The sequence below is a fragment of the Schistocerca cancellata genome, chromosome 2 (assembly GCF_023864275.1).
Source record: "Schistocerca cancellata isolate TAMUIC-IGC-003103 chromosome 2, iqSchCanc2.1, whole genome shotgun sequence".
Classification (NCBI taxonomy): Eukaryota; Metazoa; Arthropoda; class Insecta; order Orthoptera; family Acrididae; genus Schistocerca; species Schistocerca cancellata.
In genome coordinates, this window is record NC_064627.1 from 292,808,928 (window position 1) to 292,834,674 (window position 25,747).

At 38.4% G+C, this 25,747-nt stretch overlaps 2 protein-coding genes across 4 annotated transcripts in view; one reads left to right on the top strand and one right to left on the bottom strand.

Annotated features, from left to right (window-relative positions):
* The window catches only part of LOC126161649 (WD repeat and FYVE domain-containing protein 2), a 59,284-nt gene extending 36,131 nt beyond the window's left edge, over window positions 1-23,153 (bottom strand). Inside the window, exons 1-2 of the mRNA XM_049917635.1 lie at window positions 22,941-23,153; window positions 9,184-9,325 (exon numbers count right to left, since the gene is read on the bottom strand). Of these exons, the coding sequence (XP_049773592.1) occupies window positions 9,184-9,325; window positions 22,941-23,098 (300 nt within the window). The 5' untranslated portion in view covers window positions 23,099-23,153. The remainder of the gene's footprint in view (window positions 1-9,183; window positions 9,326-22,940) is intronic.
* Window positions 23,154-23,235: 82 nt separating this feature from the next.
* Window positions 23,236-25,747, top strand: part of LOC126161650 (BRCA2-interacting transcriptional repressor EMSY-like) — a 331,217-nt gene continuing 328,705 nt past the window's right edge. For 2 of the 3 annotated variants that reach the window (XM_049917638.1, XM_049917637.1), the window contains exon 1: window positions 23,236-23,417. The gene's annotated coding sequence lies outside the window, so the exon portion shown is untranslated. The remainder of the gene's footprint in view (window positions 23,418-25,747) is intronic. The other variant, XM_049917636.1, reaches the window with a different exon arrangement.

Below are 25,747 nucleotides of genomic sequence, written 5' to 3' on the forward strand. Positions count from 1 at the left end.
TTAGTTCACTTGTACGTAAGTTCCCCAATCGTACTGTAATCTTCAGTGGAGACTTTAGTTAGCCAACAATTAATTGGGAAAATTAGTTTTGTTAGTGGTGGCTGTGATAAGGCATCCTGTGAAACATTACAAAATGCCTTCTCTGGAAACTACACAGAACAGATAGTTGGAAACGCCACTCATGATGAAAATATGTTGTATCTATTGGCAACAAATAGATGGGCGATTCCTTTGAGGATGTTCACATCAAAACTGGTACCAGTGACCATGACACAGCTGTGGCAACAATGATAGCAAAGTACAAAGGACAACTAAAACAAGCATAAATATTTATACGTTCAGCAAATTAGACAAAAAATCAGTAGCGTCATATCTCTAACAGGAACTTGAAACTTTCAGCAAAGGGCAGAAGCATGTAGGGGAACTATGGCTCAAGTTTAAAAGAAAGTTGACCATACACTGAATAGATACGTACCCAATAGAACAGCGCATACTGGGAGGGAACCACCATTGTATACAGTCACTGTAACGACACTTCTAAAGAAACAGAGATACTGCACAGTGTAAAACAAAACATATGGCTAAGAAAGAGCAATGTTGAATGAAACATGTTTGGCTGTCAAGGGATTCAATGCATGATGGCTTCAATGACTACAACAGCAGAATATTGTCAAATGATAAACCCATACAATTTTACCCTCTTACATGAAACACGAATAGGTGTTAGTGTCAGTTACAGTGAAAAACAGCTGAAATCATTAAAATTGAATAAAACTCCAGGGCTCGAGGGAATCTGTCAGATTCTATACTGAATTTGCAGCTAAAATTAGCCCCTCTTTGAACTATAATCTATCATAGATTCCTCTAACAAAACACCGTGTCCAGTTCCTGGAAAAAAGCACAGGTCACACCTGTCTACAAGAAGGGCAGTAGAAGTGATCCACAAAACTACTGTCCAATATCCTTGACATCGATTTGTTGTAGAATCTTAGTACATATTCTGAGCTCAAACATAATGAGGTATCTTGAACCGAATAACCTCCTCAACACTAACCAGCATAGATTCCGAAAAAAATCGATAATGTAAAACACAACTCACACTTTTCTCAAATGACATGCTAAAAGTTTTGGATAAAGACAGTCAGGTAGATGCAGTATTTCTTGATTCCAGAAAAGCATTTGACACTGTACCACATCTATGCTTATTTTCCAAGTATGATTATAAGTGGTATCAAGAGAAATTTGTGACTGGATTGAGGACTCTTTGGTAGGGAGGATGCAACATGGTATCTCGTATGGAGAGGCATTGTCAGGTGTGCCCCAGGGATGGGTGTTGGGGCCCTTGTTGTACTTCTTGTATATAATGACCTCACAGGCAATATTAATAGTGAGTTCAGCCTTTCTCCACATGATTTGGTCATCTATAATGAAGTACTATCTCAAAGAAGCTGCATAAATATTCAGTCAGTCTCGATAAGGTTTGAAAGTGGTGCATGGATTGGCAACCTGCTTGAAATGTTCAGAAATGTAAAAATTTATACTTCACAAAACAAAAAAAACATACTATCCTATAACAATAATATCAATGAGTCATTGCTGGAATCGGCCAACTAAAACATGTACTTGGGTGTAACACTTTGTAGGGATATGAAATGAAGTGATCATATATGCTCAGTCATGGGTGAAGCAAGTGGTAGGCTTCAGTTTATTGGTAAAATACTGGGAAAGTGCAATCCCTCTACCAAGAAGATTGCTTACAAATCATTCGTGTGACCAGTTTAAGAATATTTTTCAAGTGTGGAACCCCTTCCAAATAGGACTAAAGTTGTTTACTGAACATATACAGAGAAGGGCAGCACGAATGGTCACAGGTTTGTTTGATCTGTGGGAGGATGTCACAGGGATACTGAAGGAACTGAATGGATGACTCTTGAAGAAACATGTAAACTATACAGAGAAAGTCTGTTAAAATTTCAAGAACCAGCACGTGAGTCTAGGAATATACTACAACCCCCTATCTATCACTCATATTAAATGTAGAATAATTATTAAATTTAGAATTATTCTTGCATGCACAGAGACATTCAAACCATCACTCTTCCCATGCTTGAGCATTCAGATATTGATATCTGAATGGAACAGGAAGTAACCATAATAACTGGTACAATGGGATACACCCTCTGCCATGCACTTCATGGTGGTGTGCACAGTACAGATGTGGATGTAGAAGAGGCATGAATTATAAAGGAAATAAAAGAGTCATCAGGGAAATGCATTTGCCCACAAATACGTTTAAGAAAAAAATTTGCAGCTGGAAAATATCGTTGAGTCCAGTGAAGAAGTTACAGTAGCCATGGATACATCACGACTGGGAGACAGACACTCACTAGAAAAATGCCATACTTTGCTCTCGTTATGTCTTGTGTGTGTGTGTGTGTGTGTGTGTGTGTGTGTGTGTGTGTGTTTGGGGAGGGGGGGGGGGGGGGGGGGTTGTATGGAGCTTATGCGCGCTCAACTGCGAGGTTATGAGTGCCCTTATGAACATTAAAAGAAACAAATGTGGATAAAATTATGATAATATGATCATTCAGTGAGGATGAAAGCTATAAAATGACACTCATTCACTCACTCCCACCTCACTTGAATTGACCACATGATCACTATCACACACACGCTAAGACAATGGAGAAAGAGTAAAAGGTGCTATATAGAGATGAAACACAAGTACAACGATGGAGGAGCTAAAGGAAAGGCACAGGCAAATGTCACTGGCTGATCACTTGCAAAAAACATGGATGAGCCAGTCACCCTGTTAACACATTAAAACCTTCTCCATAAAGGCTTGGGAAATTGGTCAATTCAGAAAACTTCAAAATTTTTAACCACATACATTTGAAGATTACCTAAAATAGAAGTCAGAGCTGTCAGCAAATCTGCCACAGCCTGCTAGTTGGAAAATAAAATGCAGTCCTAAAATGTGGCACACTGTGCTCTGTATGCCACAAGCGACACATACTGGAAGTTCCTCTCTCCGGAGTAAGAAGTTATGCATCCCAGAAGTTATGCATCAGACGAGTAATGAGGAACTGGCTGGAAGGAGGTATGCCACAGCCCCATTGTGCATTGTGGTCTTTACTAGACAGATGGAGGAGGGGGGGGGGGGGGGGGGGGGCAAGGACAACTACTGTAGAAACAAACCTACAAATTCAGATTATAATGTCGTCTCATCTTTAACAGCTTTGTTGACCAGTTATTATGTTGAGCACACGTTAATTTTGAATTTGTCACTTTTTGTAACAATGGGAGGACGGTATCTGTAGCAGCGACACAACATTTTCATTTTCTGAAACTCTTACAAAAATTTCTGGTGCATCATTCTGGTGATATCATCACGCCTTTTCAAATATTCTGTGGATGCCAGAGTTTTACACCCAGACAAAATGTGTGATATGGTTTCCTTACAATCCAAACATTTCATGCAGCCAACATCTCTTCCTTGCGCCTGAAAATACTTCAATAGTTCCTCGTAGCAATGACCTGATTTTGCATCACCACCAGATATCCTTTGGTTTCCTCATAGAAATGTGTGTGTTCACTGGGAATTGCTCAATGTTTACAATTCAACATGATCCTGGTTGAAGTCATTCACGTTTCCCATGCATTTATTTCTCATCCATCTTATCAGCTTTGTGTTACTTCCACCTTACATCTCAAGACTGTTCCAGATATTTCTGGCATTTTAAGTGCTGTGTAATTTATCACTATCTGCACTGCAGATTTATGAATTGCTCTTACAAAATACTGATTTAGATTCCGAAGTTGCTGCTCGGTATCTATAAGCTCCCTGCAAGCAACAGCTGATTTGTGATGGTGGATGCCATGTTTTATGAGAATTAACAGTTTTTTCCCTATTAATTTCTTCCGGGTGTTTTTACCACCACTGTTTTATTCACTGTAGTTTGGTGTATGGTTTGAAATTAGCCACTTTGGATTTCTGGCTGGATGATCTAAATTCAGTGCTGTAGTTTTGATAAGACACCAATCTGTATACATTTTCTACATCCACATTTATACTCTTCAAACCACCTTACAATGTGTGGTGGAGGGTACTTTATTTACCACCATCACTTCCTCCCCTTCCTGTTCCAGTTGCAACTGGTTCATGAGAAGAACGAGTGTGGGTAGGTCTCAATGTGAGCTCAGATCTCTCTAATTTTACCCTTCATATTTCCATTTACTTCTCATATGTACTGAAAAGACAAGACACTATGACCTGCCACAGATCACCACCTACCCTGCTTTACACAATGGGCAAGCTTACAGCCTCTACTCTTTGTGATGAGGCACAGATGTCCACTGTCTTGTCAACTACTCATATTTTCACCTTCATTCAACAACTTTCCCCAATGCTCACAACAGTAGCAGGTGTCAAGCCATAACAGTCTGCCATTTGTCAAAGTTTCTTATGTCTACGGATTTCACAATTCGCAGTCCATATGGTCACTAAAATAATTCCGCAGTCATCTCTCCTCTCCTTATAAACCTTCCTTCCCAAGCCATATCCACGCAGCATCGACAGGCAGGATTCAGTCTCGCGATGGGCTGAGGCCATTATGTTTCGGCTCATCCATGTGTGTCTAGCAGTTTACATTCGTAGTTTGAAGTAGATTAAAAATGCTTTTATTTTTACCATATTAGGAGTAATGTATGAATTTTTATAACTGCAGACATGATACTCCCCCCATGAACCATAGACCTTGCCGTTGGTGGGGAGGCTTGCGTGCCTCACCGATACAGATAGCCGTACCGTAGGTGCAACCACAACGGAGGGGTATCTGTTGAGAGCCCAGACAAACGTATGTTTCCTGAAGAGGGGCAGCAGCCTTTTCAGTAGTTGCAGGGGCAACAGTCTGGATGATTGACTGATCTGGCCTTGTAACACTAACCAAAATGGCCTTGCTGTGCTGGTACTCCAAACGGCTGAAAGCAAGGGGAAACTACGGCCGTAATTTTTCCCGAGGGCATGCAGCTTTACTGTATGGATAAATGATGATGGCGTCCTCTTGGGTAAAATATACCGGAGGTAAAATAGTCCCCCATTCGGATCTTCGGGCGGGGACTACTCAAGAGGACGTCGTTATCAGGAGAAAGAAAACTGGCATCCTACGGATCGGAGCGTGGAATGTCAGATCCCTTAATCGGGCAGGCAGATTAGAAAATTTAAAAAGGGAAATGGATAGGTTAAAGTTAGATATAGTGGGAATTAGTGAAGTTCGGTGGCAGGAGGAACAAGACTTTTGGTCAGGCGAATACAGGGTTATAAATACAAAATCAAATAGGGGTAATGCAGGAGTAGGTTTAATAATGAATAAAAAAATAGGAGTTCGGGTAAGCTACTACAAACAACATAGTGAACGCATTATTGTGGCCAAGATAGACACGAAGCTCACGCCTACCACAGTAGTACAAGTCTATATGCCAACTAGCTCTGCAGATGACGAAGAAATTGATGAAATGTATGATGAGGTAAAAGAAAATATTCAGGTAGTGAAGGGAGACAAAAATTTAATAGTCATTGGTTACTGGAATTCGATAGTAGGAAAAGGGAGAGAAGGAAACATAGTAGGTGAATATGGATTGGGGGGAAGAAATGAAAGAGGAAGTCGCCTTGTAGAATTTTGTACAGAGCATAACTTAATCATAGCTAACACTTGGTTCAAGAATCATAAAAGAAGGTTGTATACATGGAAGAAGCCTGGAGATACTAAAAGGTATCAGACAGATTATATAATGGTAAGACAGAGATTTAGGAACCAGGTTTTAAATTGTAGGACATTTCCAGGGGCAGATGTGGACTCTGACCACAATCTATTGGTTATGAACTGTAGATTAAAACTGAAGAAACTGCAAAAAGGCTGGAATTTAAGGAGATAAACTGACTAAACCAGAGGTTGTACAGGGTTTCAGGGAGAGCATAAGGGAACAACTGACAGAAATGAGGGAAGGAAATACAGTAGAAGAAGAATGGGTAGCTTTCAGGGATGAAATAGTGAAGGCAGCAGAGGATCAAATAGGTAAAAAGACGAGGGCTAGTAGAAACCCTTAGGTAACAGAAGAAATATTTAATTTTATTGATGAAAGGAGAAAATACAAAAATGCAGTAAATGAAGCAGGCAAAAAGGAATACAAACGTCTCAAAAATGAGATTGACAGGAAGTGCAAAATGGCTAAGCAGGCATGGCTAGAGGACAAATGTAAAGATGTAGACGCTTATCTCACTAGGGGTAAGATAGACACTGCCTACAGGAAAATTAAAGAGACCTTTGGAGAAAAGAGAACCACTTCTGTGAATATTAAGAGCTCAGATGGAAACCCAGTTCTAACCAAAGAAGGGAAAGCACAAAGGTGGAAGGAGTATATAGAGCGACTATACAAGGGTGATGTACTTGAGGGCAATGTTATAGAAAGGGAAGAAAATGTAGATGAAGATGAAATGGGAGATACAATACTGTGTGAAGAGTTTGACAGAGCACTGAAAGACCTGAGTCGAAACAAGGCCCCAGGAGTAGACAGCATTCCATTAGAACTACTGACGGCCTTGAGAGAGCCAGTCCTAACAAAATTCAACCATCTGGTGAGGAAAATGTATGAGACAGGTAAAATAACCTCAGACTTCAAGAAGAATATAATTATTCCAATCCCAAAGACAGCAGGCTTTGACAGATGTGAGAATTACCAAACTATCAGTTTAATAAGTCACAGCTGCAAAATACTAACGCGAATTCTTTACAGGCGAATGGAAAATCTGGTAGAAGCCGACCTCGGGGAAGCTCAGTTTGGATTCCGTAGAAATATGGGAACACGTGAGGCAATACTGACCCTACGACTTATCTTAGAAGCTAGACTAAGAAAAGGCAAACCTACGTTTCTATGAATACTCTCTTTCAAATTCTAAAGTTGGCAGGGGTAAAATACAGGGAGCGAATGGCTATTTACAATTTGTACAGAAAGCAGATGGCAGTTATAAGAGTCGAGGGACATGAAAGGGAAGCAGTGTTTGGGAAGGGAGTGAGAGAGGGTTGTAGCCTCTCCTGATGCTATTCAATCTGTATATTGAGCAAGCAGTAAAGGAAACAAAAGAAAAGTTCAGAGTAGGTATTAAAATTCATGGAGAAGAAATAAAAATTTTGAGGTTCGCCAATGACATTGTAATTCTGTCAGAGACAGCAAAGGACTTGGAAGAGCAGTTGAACAGAATGGACAGTGTCTTGAAAGTGGATATAAGATGAACATCATCAACAAATGCAAAACGAGGATAATGGAATGTAGTCGAATTAAGTCGGGTGATGCTGAGGGGATTAGATTAGGAAATGAGACACTTAAGGTAGTAAAGAAGTTTTGCTATTTGGGGAGGAAAATAACCGATGATGGTCGAAGTAGAGAGGATATAAAATGTAGACTGGCAATGGCAAGGAAAGCGTTCCTGAAAAAGAGAAATTTGTTAACATCGAGTATACATTTAAGTGTCAGGAAGTTGTTTCTGAAAGTATTCGTATGGAGTGTAGCTATGTATGGAAGTGAAACATGGACGATAAACAGTTTGGACAAGAAGAGAATAGAAGCTTTCGAAATGTGGTGCTACACAAGAATGCTGAAGATTAGGTGGGTAGATCACATAACTAATGAGGAGGTATTGAATAGGATTGGGGAGAAGAGGAGTTTGTGGCACAACTTGACTAGAAGAAGGGATCAGTTGGTAGGACATGTTCTGAGGCATCAAGGGATAACCAATTTAGTACTGGAGGGCAGTGTGGAGGGTAAAAATCGAAGAGGGAGACCAAGAGATGAATACATTAAGCAGATTCAGAAGAATGTAGACTGCAGTACGTACTGGGAGATGAAGAAGCTTGCACAGGATAGAGTAGCATGGAGGGCTGCATCAAACCACTCTCAGGATTGAAGACAACAACAACAACAACAACAACAACATACTGTTTGGCAAGCCTCACAATCCGATTGAAAGCTTCTACTTTACATTCCTTTCTGGCCAGAAGTTACTACCTCACAAAAGCTCTACTGTGGCGACAAATCCATTACACTCTCAAACAAAAAGAAACACTGTGAGCTTGGAACTGCTCTGATAGCTGAACTGGTTTGCGTAACAAAGGACAGGGTTTGAAACATAATTCAAAGTTTCATTTCAGTGCATCAGTGCACATCTCATGGCAAAGCAAAGCAACATGATCCCACGGTGCAAAAGTGTGTGACAAGAATCATTTGTGGCGTAAATTCACGACCATTATGTAGAAACCTGTTCAAGGAACTTTGTATTCTAACCATTGCTTCTTGGTATATTTATTCCTTAATTAAATTTGTTGAAAGTAATACATATCTATTTCCAACCAATAGCTCAATACATGGTATCAATACTAGGAATAAGAACAATCAACATAAAGACCTAAAATCACTTACCTTGGTCCAAAAAGGGTTCCAATATTCAGGAACACATACCAATAAATTGTCAGCAACCATTAAAAACTTGGTTTCAGATAAAGCACGATTTAAACAGAGTTTGAAAGACTTTTTGATAGGCATCTCCTCTTACTCCATAGATGAATATCTCAACAGAGACTGTTAAGCCAGCTTAAGTAAAAATATCTGTTGGATTTCTGTTCTGACAGCACTTGGTCACAACAGTCAAGATTAAGTATTTTGTGTATGATAAATTTATTAATAGTGTGTAACAGTGTTTCATTCTGACTGCATGTTAATTCTGTAAATATTAGCTGCTCCAGTTTATCGCATTGTATTCACCTATTTTTGACAGTTTCCTAACAAATGATCATGGTAGTAAGTACTACATTCAAATGTTTTATGTTTTTATGTTATATTTTCTGACATGTTCCACACCCACGGGAATCATCTCATTTTTTGGGTCTATGGAACGAAAACTGAATCTAATCTAAATCTAATCTAATCTAAAGATAAAAATTGACATCTGTGTGCCATTTACATTTTCAGTTCTCTCTCTTAAATATTTGAAAAATAACTTGGGATTTGGAATTACAAAAGAAAGGATAGTTCAACTTGTTTTGTCCATTAAATGCACATGGACTTACAGATAAAATTAAAAAAATATTTTGTATACCTGAATGAAAATTATATATAGACATTGTGACTTACGGATACGGAGCCACTTTCAATCCCTACAAAAAGCTGCCTTGTTTCCACACAGTAAAATAGTGCTGTGGCCCCAGCTGGCATGTAATGGCAAACACTGGGCCAGTACTGGCCACTATCTCTCTTCAGCCAAATTCGCACAGTCCTGAAAATAGGAACGAATTTCGTTAATCCAAATGTTTCCAGAAAAATCAACCATTATGTTTAATCCGTATTCAAACATAATCAAAATCGCTGACACTTTCTCCATGAAAGTTTAGCTGCCAAATGACAAATCTATATTTATTAGGTCTCTATTCAACAAAATTTAACTCTCTATGGATGAATTCAACAAATCTGTAATGCTTGCAATACATTACTGTAAATGTACAGTGGGAAGCATTTTCTAGTAATTGCCGCACATCACACATTTGTAAGACTAAGTTTACAAGTGCACGAAATAGTTCTGAACTGTGAAAATTTTATTGAACCACTTGAGCAGTTGCATCTTGGGAGTTCCAAATAACGTGGACATATTTAAAAAATATTATATGATGATGATAATTTAGAGGTACAGCTGGATAAACAATTTTTGTGATAAACTTAATTACAAAATTGTAAGAGTATTTTTTTAAACACTACAAATTTGTCAGATTAGGCATTCACAAGAAAACTGCTGTTTTTACAGAAAATGAATCCAACTGCAATTTTTATGGAATAAATAGAAGTGTACTCATTCTTATAGCTGTTGGAGCAGATTAAGAGTGTGATTGTATGGTTGTAGCTGTTACCTTTGGGTTAGTACTGTTGTGTTATTTAGAACTGTTTCTGCATAAGTAGTTTTCAAAATACATAATTCAGTAGACGTTTTCTGTAACTTTCAGAGCTAACTGAGGAAGATGATAATATTCCTTATGGAGACAACGCTTCAGTTGCTTCAAGATCATGTGAAGCTGTTAGATGGAGACCAGTTTGGGTAAACATTAGTAATGGCAGCAGTGCTTTTGGCCAGATATCCAGATCGAATACCATACTCTAGTGAAATCAAAGGACCTATCGACTACTTCACAACACTTCATTGACACTCATCTTCTGGAACACACAGCACAACAGTTGTAATGGCACTCTTTATAAAAGAATCAAGGCAACACTCTCCATCTGACAGTCAGTAAAATGGAACATTTAATTGGAACAGCGTTCACATGTCAGTTGTCACTGTGCCACTTAATGGATTATATTTTTTTACTTCATTTTGTGTACCTTGTGTAGCAGATATGATAAGTCAAGGCAGATGGCAGAATATACAGTCCAATCTCCACTTTAATAACACAGCATTGTGGAAGGTTTAGAAAATGTGAACAGAGATCTTTTCGAGCTCGGACCACTCCAACAGCTGTCAAGGGCATGTCTAGTTCAACATATGGGGGAATTCCAAATACATCACACAGCCACAACAAACAAAAGTACCACAGAAATTCTGGACATGAGAACACGCAAAGGATTCTTCAAGTCCAACTATTACTTGCTACAACTAAATATTAATAGGTTAATCCCAAGAAACAGAACAACACAGAATAAAATTACAAGACCAGAGCAACACAGAATAAAATTACAAGACCAGACCCAGAATATTTGAAGACAAACAAAGACAAAATTATTGAAGAAATTAATAAAAATACAACTTCGCGAAGGCAATGTATTGGGGTCAACCTCGCAGGAAAAACAAACATAGATAGTGGAACACAACTTGTGATTAGGCCAACAAACACAGACTTCAGGCACGGAAGAAGTTTAGTAGTAACAGAATAATAGAAACACTGCAGGATTCCACACAGTCCAGAAACAATCCACAGAAGATATTAAGAGAGTGATAAGGGCACAGTATAAAAGTAAACTAAATGTAATCAAGAATGACTTCATGAGAAATTTCTACAGTATATTCAGGGAAAATATAAAGCTTATCAGCCTCCAAGTACCTGCTTTACAAGAACCAATCAATCTCTTGAAATAAATACTACAGAAAACTGTAATGTTCTTAAAAAGTACTCTGATAAATGCTTCAAGTGCAAGAAGCTTGAAGAAAAATCACACTTCATAAAAATTACAAAGAAAAAGTAAAAGGGATTCAGTTAGGACAAACACAGGCAAACAAGACAATCATAAAATGCCTAACATTTGCAGATGACATGACAATACTCAGCAACAATAGACAAGAAGTACTGAAGCATTGGAATACAAAAAAAAGTCTACCAGATTAGGTCTATAGATATCACATGAAAAAACACAATATATGGAAATAAAGATGTCACACAAACCATGCACATAAATACAGAAAGCCTAACAGAGTGGAAAAATTTAAGTATCTATGGGAATATACACAAATCTATATCTATACTTCACAAGCCACCATACAGTGTGTGGCTGTCTATATGCCTTGGTGTGAGCCCTAATTTCTAGTATCTTATCTTCACAGTCCTTATGCAAAATTTATGTTGGTGGCAGTAGAATCGTTCGGCGGTCAGTAGAATCATTCAGCAGTCAGCTTCAGTTACTGGTTCTCTTCAATTTTCTCAATAGTGTTCCTTGAAAAGAACATTGTCTTCCATTTAGGGATACCCATTTGAAGCTTCTCCATAATACTTGCATGTTGTTCAAACATATCAGTAACAACTCTCGCAGCCCACTTCTGAAATGCTTCAATTTCTTCCTTTAATCTGATCCCAACACTTGAGCAGTACTCCAGGATAGCTCTCAATAGCATCCTATATGCAGTCTCCTTCCAAAATCCACCCAATAAACAGAAGTCAACCATCCACCTTTTGTACCACATTCCTCCCATGCTCATTCCACTTCATATCGCTCTGCAACATTATACACAGTTATTTAAAAAGCAGGACACCACTAATGCTCTATCCGTATATTATGGGTTTCTCTTTTTACTCATCCACATTAACTTACATTTTCCTACATATAGAGCTAGTTGCCATTCATCACACCAATTGAAATTCTGCCTCAGTCATCATCTTCTATCCTCTCACGGTCACTCAACTTCGACACCTTCCCGTACACAACAGCATCATCAGCAAACAATCACAAACTGCTGCCCACCCTGACCACCAGATCATTTACGAATATAGAAAATAACTGTGGTCCTATCACACTTCCCTGGGGTACTCCTGATGATGAACACTTGCTGTTGAGGGCAACATACTGGGTTCTATTACTTACAAAGTCTTCGAGCCACTCTCATATCTGAGAATCTATTCAATATACTTGTACCTCCATTAACAGTCTGCAGTGGGACACCATGTCAATTGCTTTCTGAAAATCTAGAAATATGGAATATGTCTGTTGCCCTTCATCCAAAGTTTGCAGGATATCATGTGAGAAAAGGGCAAGCAGATTTTCACACAAAGATCCTTTCTAAAAAAATGCTGATTCGTGGATGTAAGCTTCTCAGTTTCTAGGAAATTTATTATATTTGACCTGAGAATACATCCTAGAATTCTGCAGCAAATCAATGTGAAGGATATTGGTATGTAATTTTTCATGACCATTCTTTTACCTTACTTATATACAGGAGCCACTTGCACTTTTTTTATAGTTGCTTTGGACTTTGCACTGTGCGAGAGATTTGCAATAACTGCAAGCTAACTAAGGGGCCAATGCTGTAGAGAACTTTCTGTAAAACTAAACTTGTATTCCATACATACCTGGCAACTTCTTTGTTTTCAACACTTTCAGTTGTGTCTCTGTGCCTGGGGTGCTTATTACTGTGTCGTCCATATGGGAGTCAGTCTGATGGTCAAATGATGGTTTGTATGAATCTCTTTTTGTGAAAGATTTCCAATTTCACTAATATTAGGTTTCTCAAACATCTTGGAAATGCTAATGTATAATAGATTAGTTGATTATCTGGACAAATACAACATTCTCATACCATCACAGCAAAGTTTTAGAACGAGTAAATCTACAGAATCAGCAATTGCCAGTCTGACAAAATACATTATGCAGTCCTTAGATGAAAAACAAGTTCTATCTGCAATGTTTCAGCATCTCCCCAAAGCATTCGATACTACTGACCATGAAAGCCCGAAAAGAAAATTGGAAAACTATGGTATTCGAGGGCAAGCATGGAAGTGGATAGAATCATACCTATGCAACAGGAAGCAATGTGTATCAATAGGGGGTGCATATGAGTCAGAAAACAAAACCATTAAATATGGAGTGCCGCAGGGATCGGTAACGGGCCATTCTGTTTGTTAATGACATTGAGTGCTGAAGAGAAAGATAAGAAGATACTGTATGCAGCTGACATGACAATACTGAACAATGACCAAACTGTGACACAGCTCGAGAGAAGAGCACAGCAGCTCAATGGCTCCTGGAAAATGGATTGTTTTAAACCTAAAAAGGACTATGTATGCAGTGTTCAGAAATAAAGAGAAGGCTGGCACTTGGGTTTAGAGGTGGATGAAACGAGACTAGAAGAAGTAGAATCCTCTAGATTCTTAGGTATTGCCATGATGACAAGCTGAAATGGAAACAACTTACTAATCCCATACGTAAGAAACTCAGCTCCATCATATTTATAATGAGGTAGCCAACACAGTATGTAGGGAAACTCAAACATTCAAGAAGAACGACTTCTGAAACATGCAGAAACTGCTTCAAAAGCAAAAACTGTTTCTCAGAACTTCACAGGTGGGAACTAGCGCTACAACATGTCCTTGGTTCTCGCCAGCCAACTGGGTTTAATTTATGTTAAGTTCTTCCGTCTCAGAGTTTCTTCACAGTAACTGCTCCTTTCTTCACTCCAGTTTTCTACATCTTTCATTGTCTTATTTGTCTATTTTTCACAGCCCCCTTCCACCTCAGTTAAGTACAATGTTCTTAGCTTTCCACACTTATCAACTCATGTATGATGCTTAAGCAATAATCTCTGTCCTTAACATTACTGTGTCTTCCACCTCTAAGCTCTCAGGTTTTCAAATCTGGTCCAATGCAGTCCCCAATAATCAGTCTTTTCTTCTCATCCCATGTGGTAAGTCTCCACTAACCTGCAGTTCTGGGTGACTTTCCCAAAATCTACCTCTTTTCCTAGACCTCTCCAGTCATTTTCCTTCACCCCTCTTCCTTACCCTTCAACCCTGCTGCCTGATGAAGGAGCCACTGGCTATAAAAACTTGCCTAATTACAATATTCTTTTATGTGTGCTTTTGCTGCCACTTGGTGAATAGATTTTTTTTATCTATCTATTTAAATAATTTTGTCAAAAATTGATTGTTCCATTGTTGCATTATTACAATTGTGCTGTGTGTTCTTTAAATACTGTTTTCTTTGGATACTTTCGTAGTATCTTATTTATTGTACATTACAGCATGGTTTTAAGAATTGTTGTCACTGTTTGCAACATATTTTCAGTGCTTTTTCGGCATACATCATGTCATCTGCAACTGTATGAGTGGCTGTTAGTAAACAAATACTAAAACATGAACTTACGTCTGTATATATAGTAGTTTGCATGTGTCATAAAAAATGTATTGCATGTTGCGTGAAGGCTACGAAAAGAGTAGCGGGAGTTCTGATGACTTCTGTTCCTTATTTATGTCACTGTGTGTGATGGGGAAGTGGTTCTTTCGCATGTGTGTGCTTAAGTGGTTCTTTCACATGTGTGTGCTTTCTGTTCTGTGTCCTGGGTCAGCTCCCTAGAGCAGTAAAGAGTGTTGCAAAGTGTTATGTTTTCATTCATTAGGTTTCCCCCTTTGACTAAAGCCTTTTGTATGTAGTAATTTTCTTATATTCTCAGTTGTCGGTATAAATGTTGCTATGTTTCAGGATGTGTTGATCGCTTTTGATATTAGTGGAGTTATGTTTTTCTTCATTACGTGTTCTGCAAAAGTTGAATGTGTGCTGTCATAAGAGCTTTCATGTGCTCTGTGTACCTTATTTGGAAATTTCTGCTTGTTTGTTGTACGTATTCGCCCGACAAGAGTTACAGGTGAGTTGGCATATTTCATCATTGTTGAATTTGACAGACATTCTTTTCTTTGAACTGTGTTGTTTGTCCTAAATGTTACTGGGATCCCTTGCTTTTTCAAGATGTTTCCAATTCTATGTGATATTTTATTACTGTATGTTGGTGTGTATCATCTGTGTCTTTTACCTGGTGTGGTGTGGTCTGCTGTGTCGTCTGTGTGTTCTGCCTCAGGGTTTCAGATCCTTTAGTTGTCCTCTTTAGTGGGTGGTTGCTATTTTTACATTTCATTTTTACCTTCTTGTTGAGCTTGTTTATGATGTCTGCCTGTAGTTATTTCCAATAACAATTTGTCTGATTATATTTAGTTCCTGTGCATAGTCTTCTGGTATAAGAGGTGTTCTGCTCACCCTGTGAAGTATGTGTGGGAAACTGGCACATTTATGCACTGTCGAGTAGTTGGATGAGCTATGGATAACAGTGCTCATGGGTGTGGGTTTTCAGTAGATGGAAAATTCATGCTGGTGGTTGTTTTTCGTGACTATAAGATCCAGGAAATTTAGTTTCTTGTTGTTTCTTTTTCCATTGTGAAGTAGATTTGTGGGTATATTCTGCCGATATTACTCTGTAGCTCTTCTATCCTACTCTGTGTTTCATCTATAGGACAGATTATGTCCTCCACATATTGGTACCAGTAGATTACTTTGTACTCTTCTTGTTTTACAATGCTGTTGAATATTGTGTTCTCTATATGATCCAAGGAAATGTTGGCTAAGGTTCCACTGATGGGGGACCCCATGGGCAGCCCCTCTTATTGCAAACAGAAGTAGTTGTTGAAAGTGAAGTAGTTTTGTTCTATGATTAGCCTAAGAATGGATGAGATTTCATTTATTTCTATCTCTGGCAATTTCTTATATTTTAACTGTTGCTCTATAATGTTTGTAGTTTCTTCTGTGGGAATGTGTGTACATAGATGTTATGTCAAAAGGTACCAGTTTTGCTGTTGGGGAGGGGGGATGTTGACATACTTAATTTTCTCTATTATGTCTCCTGTGTTTTTGAGGCTTCTGTTGTTTGTGTATGTGAATGTTTTCTGTAGGGATGTGTGCACGTGTCTCCCTAGTAGGTAAGACAGAGCTTTTCTGAAGTCCATTACTGGCCTAACTGGGATGAGAGAGATGGTTATCACTGTGGCAGTCAGGGCTGTTAACATGGATTTACCCTAGAAGTGTTTGCTTTGTTTTCAATGAGTTATGTTTTTTGTGTGCGTTTGACCATTTTTGTGACGTCTGATTAGTTTGGTGTTTGTCATCATGTTTTTTTTTCTTTTCTTTGTGTGTGTGTGTGTGTGTGTGTGTGTTTTATTTAGATTGTGTTTTAACTCATCTAGTGAATATATGTGTTTTTATTGTTTTGATGGTTTACGAGTTGTCGAGATTTTGGTTTCAGTGGCATTTTGCGAGTTACTTCGGTGTGTGAAGTTTGTGATTGAGGTTTCTTTTTATTTTATTTTTATTTGTGGTTTGCCAGTATGTATCAAGTAGGTCAAGGGAAATGTCTTGATTCCACTTTTCAGAATATCAGATGTTGGTTTCTTGGTACTGTGGGCTTTGCTTGAGCTAGCTAGGTTGAGTGGACTGTATGATTCCTGTTGGTTTTGTGGCTGAAGCATCATGTCATAAGTTGAGATTTCTTTTTAATATTTCTTTTGGGATAGTGTGATGTTTTGTACTGTTACTTATTTAGCTTGTCCCTGCCCTATTTATTGTGGCTATTGTTATTTTCATTTTATTATTGGAGTAAGACGTTCTTTTGTTTTTACCTTTGTTCATGTTTGTTGACATATGTGTACGGTGATGACATCAGCACCATATTGTATACACTGGAAGTAGGTGTTTCTGCCATACTGACGTCATGGGTCAAAGCAGACAGGTGGAATCAGACACTTCCCTAATGTTCACCAGCTGAGGAGCCTACGAAGTTACATCATGTGTGAATGTTCATACATTTACCAAAATCCTTGAAGGCCACACAAGAACTTTTTCTCAAATTAGAATCTTGGCATGGAATGCTCCTTTTGAATTTGTGGGGATTCCAAATTTCTTGTTCTATGTCTGATGGAACTTGTGGAATATCTTTGCACCAGATTACATTGCTCCATTTCAAACACTAGACAAGGAGGCTGTATACACGAAATTTATTTTTGTGCCTTGCATTGTGATTGTGCAAACCACAGTCCAGCTCAAATTGATTTTAATGCCACCAATAAGAAATTCCAAGGAAAAAAACTGTACCGGGAAGATAGTATAAGAATCGCAAGCTCCCTAAAGAAGCTTAGGCAAGATTAAAAGTTGTTTACTTGGCACAGAATTTCCACTGGCTGTTTCAGCTGAATATATACTTTTTATACTTAATTTTAAATGCACTGCTCTGGGAAATAATTCCTTGAGACCAGGAGAAAAAATGCTACAATTTTTGTTCACATCGTGAGAGAGATATCCACCAACTAAATATGTTAAAATGAGCTTCTTGATATATTATCAATGTAGAATGACTGAAATATGTAATTTAATTAAAAATGTGCAACTAAGATAGAACAATAAATGAGAATTATCTTAAACATCTAAATAGTTGCTGAATCTCTTAAGATTATTACATCAACTATGAAGCAATTATAGTGTATAATCCATCCTTTAAAGCCATTGGAGGAGCATTTATGCAGATTAAGCATAAGCACAGGTCAGTAACAATCCTTAGGAGACCCTTGTAAATGAGGTAAATTTCATTACAATGACACACTGCTTTGTTATGAAGACAGAATCCTAAGCATGCAAGAGAAACTCACAAAATCCAAGTAGAGCTGCGTGATCCCCACAGTCAAAGGCTTTGCAAAGTCAAAGAATAACTTTCCTTGCTATGTCTTGTGTGACCTTTATTTGTGAAGGCTTGTATACCTTTTTCTGTGCAGAAACTTTTATGAAAGCAAGCAGGCAAGTTATGCTCAGCAGGATGACTCAGAATTTAGTAGAACACTTTCTCAAGGACTGTGACAAAAATGAAGCTATAAATTTATGGCCACAATCAGTAAAGTGAAATTACTAATTCAAATGTTTTCAATGCTTGCATGGGTACAGCACTATGTGTTATGGACTTTCGTCCATACAGCGTAAGGTGATCGCTGAAAGCTTGCAGCACTGTTAGCACCTTTCAACTGCTAACCTCTAATAAGTACAAACAAAAACAATAGGCACCTATAGACCTGTGACAACAGTGTGGTGTTGCCATTTCTACCATTCCCAGCCCACTGCAACCGTCATTAATCAACATATGGCGGCTCAACTATAATAACCAATTTGGTCATGCCTAAGGTGAAACACATCTGTTATGGTCTTCAATCTGAATACTGGTTCGGTGTAGCTCTTCGCCGTAGTCCATCCTGTGCAAGCCTCGTAATCTCCGAAGAACTACTGCAACCTACTTCAACTTGAACTTGCTTACTGTTTTTATCCCTTAATCTCCTCTTACAGTTTTTACTGCAATTCCTTGTAATACCAAATTGACAATTCCTTGACACCTCAGATTGTATCCTACCAAACAATCTTTTTTTTAGTCAAATTATGTAACAAATTTATTTTCTCCACAAATCTGTACAGCATCTACTCATTAGTTACACAATCAGGCCACCTAATCTTCAGCATTCTTCTATGAACTATATTTGAAACACTTCTCTTCTTCTCTGAGCTGCTTATGGTCCATGTTTCACTTCTATACAAGGCTACACTCCAGACAAATTTCCAGGAAAGAGTTACTAACACTTGAATTTCCTCTCTACTTCAGCAAGAATTTCCTCTCTACTTCAGCAATCATCAGTTATTTTGTTGCCCGAATAGCATAACTCATCTAATACTTCCAGAATCTTGCTCCCTAATCTAGTTCCCTCAGCACTCCCTGATTTAATTTGACTACATTTAATTACCTTTGTTTAATTTTGTTGATGCTCATCTTATAACCTCTTTTAAGTTCACTATCTATTCCATTCCACTGCTTTTCCAAGTCATTTACTGTATGACAATTACAATGGCATTGGCAAACTGCAAAGTTATTTCTTCTCCCTGAATGTTAAATCCCTTTCCAAGCATATCCTTGGTTTCCTTCTTTGCTTGCTCAGTGTACAGATTGGAAAACATTGAAGATATCCCACACCCTTCCCTTAGTCCCTTCTCAACTAATGCTTTCCTTTCATGCCCTTCAACTCTTGTAACTGCAGTCTGGTTCCCGTACAAGTTGTAAATGCCCTTCACTCCCTGTATTTTATACTTGCTACCTTCGAAATTTAAGAGTGTAATCCAGTCAGTACCATCAAAATACACTCATGTTCAGTTCAGGAAAAAAAAAAAAAAAAAAAAAAAAAAAAAAAAAAAAAAAAAAAAAAAAAACCGAACACTTTGAACGACCAGAGATAGCATGTTTATATCCACACGATACATACATTAGTATGCTCTGCAGAAATGATTATCATTTGAATTATGTCGGCCCATGGATTCAAGGTCAACATCTATGCCGTAGCACAACGCCACCTACTGGTAAAATGTGCCTGCGGCTCTTGTTATCACTATAAACCTAAGGCATAGGATTAGTATGACTTGAGCAGACGTGCAGGGTGCCTCACATAAATATGCGCAAACCATACTGTCAAATCAGTGAATTTGAAAGACGGCTTGTTATTGGCATGAGACAATGCGATATATCGATCTGGGATATTGCTGCTCATGTGGGCGAAGTGTTTGGGTAGTGCAACAGGTGTGTGCATAATGGTTCAGGAAGGTCGTAGAATATGACAAGATGGGTTAGGTTACGCCACACAGATTACGCCCTGAGAAGATCAACAACTCACCTGAATGGCACTGTAGGACAGATCTACACCCTCCTCAGCTCTGGCACAACAGTGGAACAATGTATCATACCATACACTGTCAGGGATGACAGCCCACACCATTTATTAAGGCACGGGTTACGTGTGCATCATCCACTTCTCTGCCTATCTTTGACGAATGTGCAGAAACATGCTAGATGGCAACAGCGTACAGAATGACATCACTGGGGACAGGAATTACATCAAATAGTGTTTGCAGATGGATCCAAGTTCTGTTAAGTTGAAAATTATGGCCACATTTTGGTTCACCATAGACAGGGGGAGCGGCATCAAAGTGATAGCATTCGCCCAAGACATACAGCACCAACTCAGGGCCTTATGGTGTGTAATGCTACTGGATACATCCACAAATCACAGCTGGTGAATGTCCAGAGCACTGCGACCAGTGTGACCTATGCGAATGACATCCTACGACCTGTAGCTATACCCTTTCTGCACAACACCACAGATGCCATTTTTCAGCAAGATAATGCATGACCACATGTTGCTACACAAACATGTGCCTTTTTGGTGTCACAGGATGTCAACCTTTTGCCCTGGCCTGCCAGATCACCAGACTTGTTGCCAGTCAAAAATGTGTGGATATGGTGAAACGAAGGGTGCAGGGCTGTGACCCAATGCCAACCACTACAGATGAACTTTGGAAACAGGTGGATGCAGCATGGATGGCTATGCCACAAGACGCCATTCACACTTTATACTAGTCAATTCCATTACGCATGGTACAAGTTTTCAGGGCCCATGGTGGACCCTGTACCTAGTAGGCAACAGAGCACATGCTGAACCACAGTGACTGAAATGTTAATCACTTCTGTGGAAGATACTAATTTAAATGTCCTGTGAATATGAACTTCCTCTATTTCTACTCATTCAAGATGATCTGTTTTTTTTTTTTTCTCTCTGAACATGAGCGTATTTTTCTAAATCTACAAATGCTATAATAAGTTTTGGTTAACCCTTTCTTCAACCTGACTCCTAATAAGGGAAACTCCCTATCGCACTCCTCTCAGATTTAATGGTAAGATGGCCGACTGGTTAGCCCGTCATAAACTCAACACATATGAAGCATGTAAATAAGAAGAAGCTGTACTGAGCTTTGAAAAAGGCAGGAAAAACAAAACAGTGAACAACCCAAGTTCAAAATGTGCAAACTCCAACAACAATAGTGTCTTGATTATATGGTCACAGTGTTGGACTGCGAAGGGGGAGATCCACGTTCAAATGTCCCTCCTGACCCATATTATCTTTTCCACGGAACTTTGAACTGTCCCTTCGTTCATTGATATGTGTTTTTGCTGTATTCAAATTTGTGTCTGTCTGCAACAGCAAGGTGTAAGCAAGGTACCTCCTGACGTATGTACCTCTTACTCATTCCAAACAAGTACCATGTTATGACTCTTGCATTTCATTTTGGATGTTCTGACCCTTGAATTCCTTTGTGGTAACACTGTTCACACATGTTTGTTATTTCCATATCTGTGAGAGGTCTATGCACCATCTCAGCTGCTCATTACTCATCACATTAACCAATGTATACTCTGACAACTGCCAAGGCTATAGAATGAGAATGGACATGTCAATGACCAGAGAGAAAAACTCGTAATTTTGTCGAAAAAAAGAAGAAGAAAAAGAAATCCAGAGTATGAGTGAGGTTAGAGCCTTCTGGACATCTCGCTTAGCAGTCCAACACTATGGCCATACAACCACACCACCATGATTGTGGCTGCTTGCTTGGTGTTGCACACCCTAAGCTTGGACCATGCACAGTTTCTATTTTACTTCCTTTTTCACAGCTCAGTACACCTTGTTTCTGTTCTTTTGCTTGATCTGTATTCGGTTTGTAACAGGCTATCCACTGGGCCATTTTACCACTAAATCTGAGGGAGATACAATGAGGAGTTTCCCTTGTAAGATAGAAACACCTAAAGCCAGTATTGCCTCGTATGTTCTTACTTTTCTCCGGGATGCAAAATGATCTTTCCCACAGTCAACCTCTTCTACCAATTCACAGAGTCTGTAGTTTTTGGGACTTCATATTTAATGACGAATATGATCTCTTTTAATATGTTCTACATGGCTGTGAACTCTATGAGAAGTTACTCACTTTTGTAAATAATTTGTGTCATAAATCTATGTACGCTATAAAAAACAACACACCCTAATGTAACTATATGTTTGCCTTTGTTTGATCTACCCAGCTGCTGATAAACGGGAATAGACAACAGCAACATTAAACATTATGATACAATAGATTATTTTACTGCATATAGATGTGTGTTGTGGTAGCCCTAAGCAGGTAACACCAGATGAAGGGTTAAAGTCAGAATTATATAGTTATGAGACTGATTACTGGCATAAATTATACAGCTACAGAGAATTACTACTTTTTTTTGACATAAATTTTTTAATATCGTTAGTGGTTTTATTTCCGAAACTAACTCGTATCTGTTCGTGGTATATGTAGTATCCGCTAACTCAAATTAATGAATCTTTATTTAGTTGTTTATTACCGGCTGCAATGAGAGACAATTTATAATCTATTTACATGTCGCAAGATCCACGTTCTCCATATAAGAATGTGTACACTGGTAACAATACGACGGCATTATACAAAAATATGAATATTTCTAATCAAATTTTGTGTACTCGTCTGATTTTGTCTAGAAACTGTTTGGCCACTCATTATTGTACTTTGTTGTCAAAGTCACGTTTGTCACCACTCTACTGTCGCTTTGCAGTTTTCACTGGGGCAAGTAAGTCACACATAACGGCTGCCAAAAGATTCTGGACAAGAGGTCAACACAATTCAAGAGTAATACTAACTCTACACTTGGGTGAAGGAACTAATGTCATTAACAGAAGTAAACTCACCGGTCGTCACATACACTAATGACGCCATCCTCGCCTGGAATGATTATGGCAGCATTTACATCGTCGTTACAACCTTCGAGTTTGTGAAGCAAGGTAGGCTTTTTAGTTACACTAAATCTGGCACTATTCGAAGATACAGGTTTAATTTCCGCAGCCATGTTTCCTAATCATGTCATACCAGAGTCGTCATACTTTGACCCGCAGACAGTAAACAAAGACGCACCACTGGTTTTTAATATCTCTGGACATAGATGTTGAGAAACTCGTCGTAAGACAGCCAATCATGAAGAGTGACGTAAATGTGTAATCTTTGTTTGTGACAAGTCTGTGTACAGTTGTAAACAATGGCTGCCGAATTTGATGTTGATTTCGTTGACATTACGTTACGTGTAAAATATTCTTCCTGTGGAAGCAGAAACGTTATACTGATGACGTAATTAAATGAGTATTTAAAAATCCATGACAGTAAGGAAAGAGGTACGCCATCTGCTTGCTACTTTAAGAGTGAAAGCATATTTTAGTTCTGGAACACTATTGACATGAATGAAAATGACAGTCTCGGATGGGTCCCCCGTGCGGCTTAAAACATAAAATATTGCCAAACTGCAGCGATGACAGTGATTTGCATCAGTTTGCTCCTTTATTGATGATTGTTCGTCGACAATGGGTTGTCTTGACAGTCTCCTGCTTCGGTCAATGAAGTACCCAAAATTTTTCGTATGTTACCGCAATATTTCCTGAATCATTTGCTGGTAGCTCAAGATTTGAGGTTCACTGTACATGACACTTGCAGTTTTCCAGTCAATTGACACTGCTTGCTCAATTCAAAGCTGGTATCTTATTGGTATAAAACTGTTCTCGATTATTGCGAACCATGGCACACTTTTTTCAGAACAGTTTTGCTAGTTAACCGCTAGTAAGAGTGATTTATGGTAATGATGGTATTCTTACCTAACAGCAATGGAGAAAGCTGGAACAAGATTTTGTTTGTTGGTAACATACATTTTGAATCTTTGATAAAGCTATGCTATTGCTGTTCCAATACTTTATGTAAACTGATTTGTATCTTCCTATATTTATCGATGGATTTTAATAATTGTTTCTCATAATCTGCCCTAATGTAAGGCCTTAAACAATTCCCGTTTCAATGTAATAATCCCAAAAAACCCCTTTATATTGTTATTTTGCCTTTACATTGACATTTGTATTTTCTACTGTACAAGACCTGCAAATGGGACTGAGTAACGTGCAAAGTTGACTCCAGTAGTTAGTCCACTCTGCATGATCCAATGTTCAATATTGTGTAAATTCAGTGTCCATAAAGATCAAAATGAACTTGCTCCAAATGCATAATTGTGAATCATGCATTTAATATTGAAAACAGCTCTGTCAGTTGATCCATGTGAGTTACAATGTTCAGAAGGTTGCTTTTTGTTCCACACTGCTGCATTTGTACTATCAATGGTGTTGTTACTTAATTTGACAAAAAATTACCATGTTGTTTTACCACTTATTTGGATATCCAAGCCACTCGAAAACATGTTCAGCTGATGGAGTTAAATTCTCGTAAAACAACCTCTGTTTACAGTAATATGTGTGAACAGATATTCAACTTTACCAGCCAGGAACTGCATCAGGGATATGACCTACCCCCATATGTGATGCTCCTAAATGTGATTGGCACTACAATAAGAGCTTTTGATACTTGCTGCCCTATCTTCCCAGCCAGCATCACATACCTATCTTTAATACTGACGAAATATACAGAATCTAGTGGCAAATGGGATGAGAGGTAACTTTCGAGTTTTGTGAATAGTTATGTTTGGCATCACTGCCATATTGTGAGGCCTAATGATCAGAGACAAGTTATGTACTTGTTAAAGGCATTGCTGCCATCTCAACTGTTTGTTTACCTTAACCTTTCAACTGGATGTGTATATTTTTTTTTTTCAGTATCTGGCAGATTTCCAATTACACATCTCATCTGCAACCCATTATAGATGTTTGTACCAGAATATAAAACCTTTCAGAACCCTACAAGAGGGCATTCTACAGTTTGACATAGGATACAACCCAGAAGAAATTTATAGAAAGTGACATGTAATATATACTGAACTTATTTTCTTTTTCATTACTTTGGTTCTGAACAGCTGAGATTATTATATATTCACTCATAATTATTAATAAGTATCATTGTGGAGTATATGTATTGGCTTGTAAATTCAAAAATCCCAAGGTTCCTGAAGAGGTTTCTGCAAAATGTGCCATCATCAACAATACATAATATTCTCAGTGGCTGCATCGTTTTAACTTCCTTGCCACAGAAAACTACACCACAAGACAGTATTAAGTGAAAGTGTGAAAAGTAGCCTTTGTTAACAGTTCTTTCTGCTGGCAGCTGGGAGGAGATGAGGCACTGGTGGAAGAAAAGCTGTGAGGGCCAGTTGTGAGTCATGCTCAGATGGCTGAATCAGCAGAGCATTTGCATGCAAAAGGCAAAGGTCCCAGTTTTCAGTCCCAGTCTTCCACACATTTTTAATCTGCTATCATTTATGTTGATCACAAATGGTCCAGATGTAGAAATATGCAGGACACCAGAAATAATGTTTCCTCCTGTGCTACAATTTTTTTAATGGGGCCTCTCAGTTTTCTGTTGGTAACATATGTTTCATCCATTCTAGGGGGAGGGTGCCTTTAGTGCCATATTGCGTTAGTTTCTGTAGCAATATAGTTTGATTTGATTGATTTATTTGTCGATGCAGGTAAAAATTGATTACCCATGGCTTTGCTGAAGGACCCATCCTGCG